Here is a 2,184-nt window from a genome sequence, read left to right as displayed (position 1 = left end):
GAAAGGCAGCGCCAGTAATCGAGGGTGTTTACATCTGCTCAAGTCCTTCGGCGCCTTCCTCACTTGTCGATATTCCAGCAGCAGCAGCAAGATGGACTTGGTGCTCGCAGCCGCGGACGAGTACATCCTCACGCCGCACGTGTACCCGGCGGCGTGGCCGGCCGACGACGTGTACCGCCAAGCCATCTCGCTCTTCTTCATCACGATGCTCGGTGGCTACGTCCTGTATCTGAGCTTTGCGACGCTGAGCTACCACTTTATTTACGACAAGGAGTACATGAAGCACCCCAAGTTTCTGAAAAACCAAATCTGGCTCGAGATGAAGGTGTCGTGCTCGGCGATTCCGGTCATGACGCTTTTGACACTGCCCGTGTTCCTCGCCGAAGTCCGCGGCTACAGCTTTCTCTACGACGACCTCGACGAGTATGGCTACCCGTACCTTGCGTTCAGCATCTTTTGCTTTATGATGTTCAACGACATGGCGATCTACTGGATCCACCGCTGGCTGCACCACCCGCTTGTCTACAAGCACGTGCACAAACTGCACCACAAGTGGCTCGTGCCATCGCCGTTTGCGAGCCATGCGTTCGACCCGCTCGACGGCTTTCTCCAGTCGACGCCGTACCACATTTTCATCTTTTTGATGCCGCTCCAGAAAGGTAAATTTCGTACCAGATTTCAAAATCGGGTCGTCTCACAGTCTCCTAGTCGTGTACCTCGGCCTCTTTGTGCTTGTCAACTTTTGGACCATCTCGATCCACGACGGCGACTTCGTCATGGACAAGATGCCGCGCTGGTTTGAGAAGATCGTCAACGGCGCCGCGCACCACACGGACCACCACTTGTTTTTACGGTCAACTACGGCCAGTATTTTACGCTCTGGGACCACCTTGGCGGCTCGTACCGTGAGCCGAGTCCCTTTACGGGCACTGGCCCCCTCGACGACGTCAAGAAGATGAAGGCCAAGGCCGCTTAAACCATTCAATGCACATAGTAGTACATCTGCAGTCTGGATCCATGACGTAGACGTGGAATCGGCGGCAAAAGCGCGATCATATCTCGGTGAGACGCAAGCAGCTTTATTTTTGAAAGCAGCGGTTTGGAGATTCGACTCACAGAGCTACCAACTCGATCATGTAGGTTTGCGTTGCATTCGTCCCGCACGCTCGACGCAGTAGGACCCGGAATGCGGACTGCCCCCCAGTTCTTGGTGTGTCTCGAGCAGGCATGGCACCCTTGCTCATGTGTATACCGAGCAGTGTTGAACCTGGCGCGTCCCGTCGGCCAAGAAGACGGTCGCCTCATTGGACGACGACGATCTGCCTAAAACGGTTGGTCATCTAGTCCGAGGATACATTGTCGAAATGGGAAAATGTACCAGTGACACAATGGATCGATGTTTACGATGCAATGGATCGTTGCATAGAAGCAAGGGTATATAATAAATGGAGGTTAGGACCCTAACACCCTAACACCCATTTATTATATACCCTTGATAGAAGTGCAGAGCTCTGTCGCCTGCAGTTGCACGTGGTTGGGCCCGAGAGCTGGGCGCGACGCACTGCTATGGCTTGTTGGCGATCTGATTGTGGTGGTCATCTCGATACGACTAGAGCACATCTTGCTGCATCCGCAGCACGAACGTTGCTCCTTGTCGTTGAGCTCCAAGCCGTGTCATGCCCATCGTGCAAGAGGGTTATGTATATATTAGCAGAAGCGCATGGAAGCTTGAGCGTGATAAATAGGAGTCCGAGGTGGTCGCATCAGAGCAGTTGCAGCAGCGGCGCCTGGGACTGCAAGAGTCGCTCGAGCGTCGCGACGGCCACACAGGTCGTCTCGGGATCGCAGAGCGCGCTGGCCATCGAGAGGCCGACAAAGCAAACTACCGCAATGATCGGCGCGTTGATGGCGAGGATGCAGACAAGCACCAAGGCAACGGCCGACGCGAGCTGCGACGCCACGTCCAGAAGCAGGACGAGAGGCAGCGGGAGGGAGGCGTTGGCGATGTTGTCCGACATGATAGAGTAGGTATTAGTGTTGTGGGCAGTCGAGGCAAGAGCAAAAGTGGCAAGCCAGCTGCTCGCTTCAAGAACCCCACCATCGTCGCTGCTGGACGCGGGCAATCAGATCTGGATCGTCGCGGTTGCGGCAACATGGATATTGTACCAATCACAAAGCATCCTA

At 55.1% G+C, this 2,184-nt stretch overlaps 2 protein-coding genes across 2 annotated transcripts; one reads left to right on the top strand and one right to left on the bottom strand.

Annotated features, from left to right (window-relative positions):
- Positions 1 to 71: 71 nt before the first annotated feature.
- On the top strand, positions 72 to 995 carry SPRG_18544 (hypothetical protein). The gene is made up of 2 exons (XM_012357984.1): positions 72 to 659; positions 709 to 995. The coding sequence occupies exons 1-2, from the start codon at positions 92 to 94 to the stop codon at positions 957 to 959; spliced, it is 819 nt and encodes a 272-aa protein (XP_012213374.1). The 5' UTR covers positions 72 to 91; the 3' UTR covers positions 960 to 995.
- Positions 996 to 1,763: 768 nt separating this feature from the next.
- Positions 1,764 to 2,018, bottom strand: SPRG_18542 (hypothetical protein; the record flags this gene model as incomplete). The annotated part of the gene is made up of 2 exons (XM_012357983.1): positions 1,764 to 1,835; positions 1,887 to 2,018. 2 exons carry the CDS (start codon positions 2,016 to 2,018, stop codon positions 1,764 to 1,766), a joined length of 204 nt encoding a protein of 67 aa, XP_012213373.1.
- Positions 2,019 to 2,184: the final 166 nt, after the last annotated feature.

Source organism: Saprolegnia parasitica (genome assembly GCF_000151545.1).
Source record: "Saprolegnia parasitica CBS 223.65 unplaced genomic scaffold supercont2.1283, whole genome shotgun sequence".
In the NCBI taxonomy this organism is placed as follows: domain Eukaryota; phylum Oomycota; class Saprolegniomycetes; order Saprolegniales; family Saprolegniaceae; genus Saprolegnia; species Saprolegnia parasitica.
Note: the sequence above shows the minus strand (reverse complement) of the source record. Positions and strands in the feature narration are given on the sequence as shown.

Coding starts and splice junctions, on each gene's coding strand:
- SPRG_18544 (XM_012357984.1), top strand. CDS start 92: ATGGACTTGGTGCTCGCAGCCGCGGACGAGTACATCCTCACGCCGCAC. Junction 660..708: donor TTTGATGCCGCTCCAGAAAG/GTAAATTTCGTA, acceptor ACAGTCTCCTAG/TCGTGTACCTCGGCCTCTTT.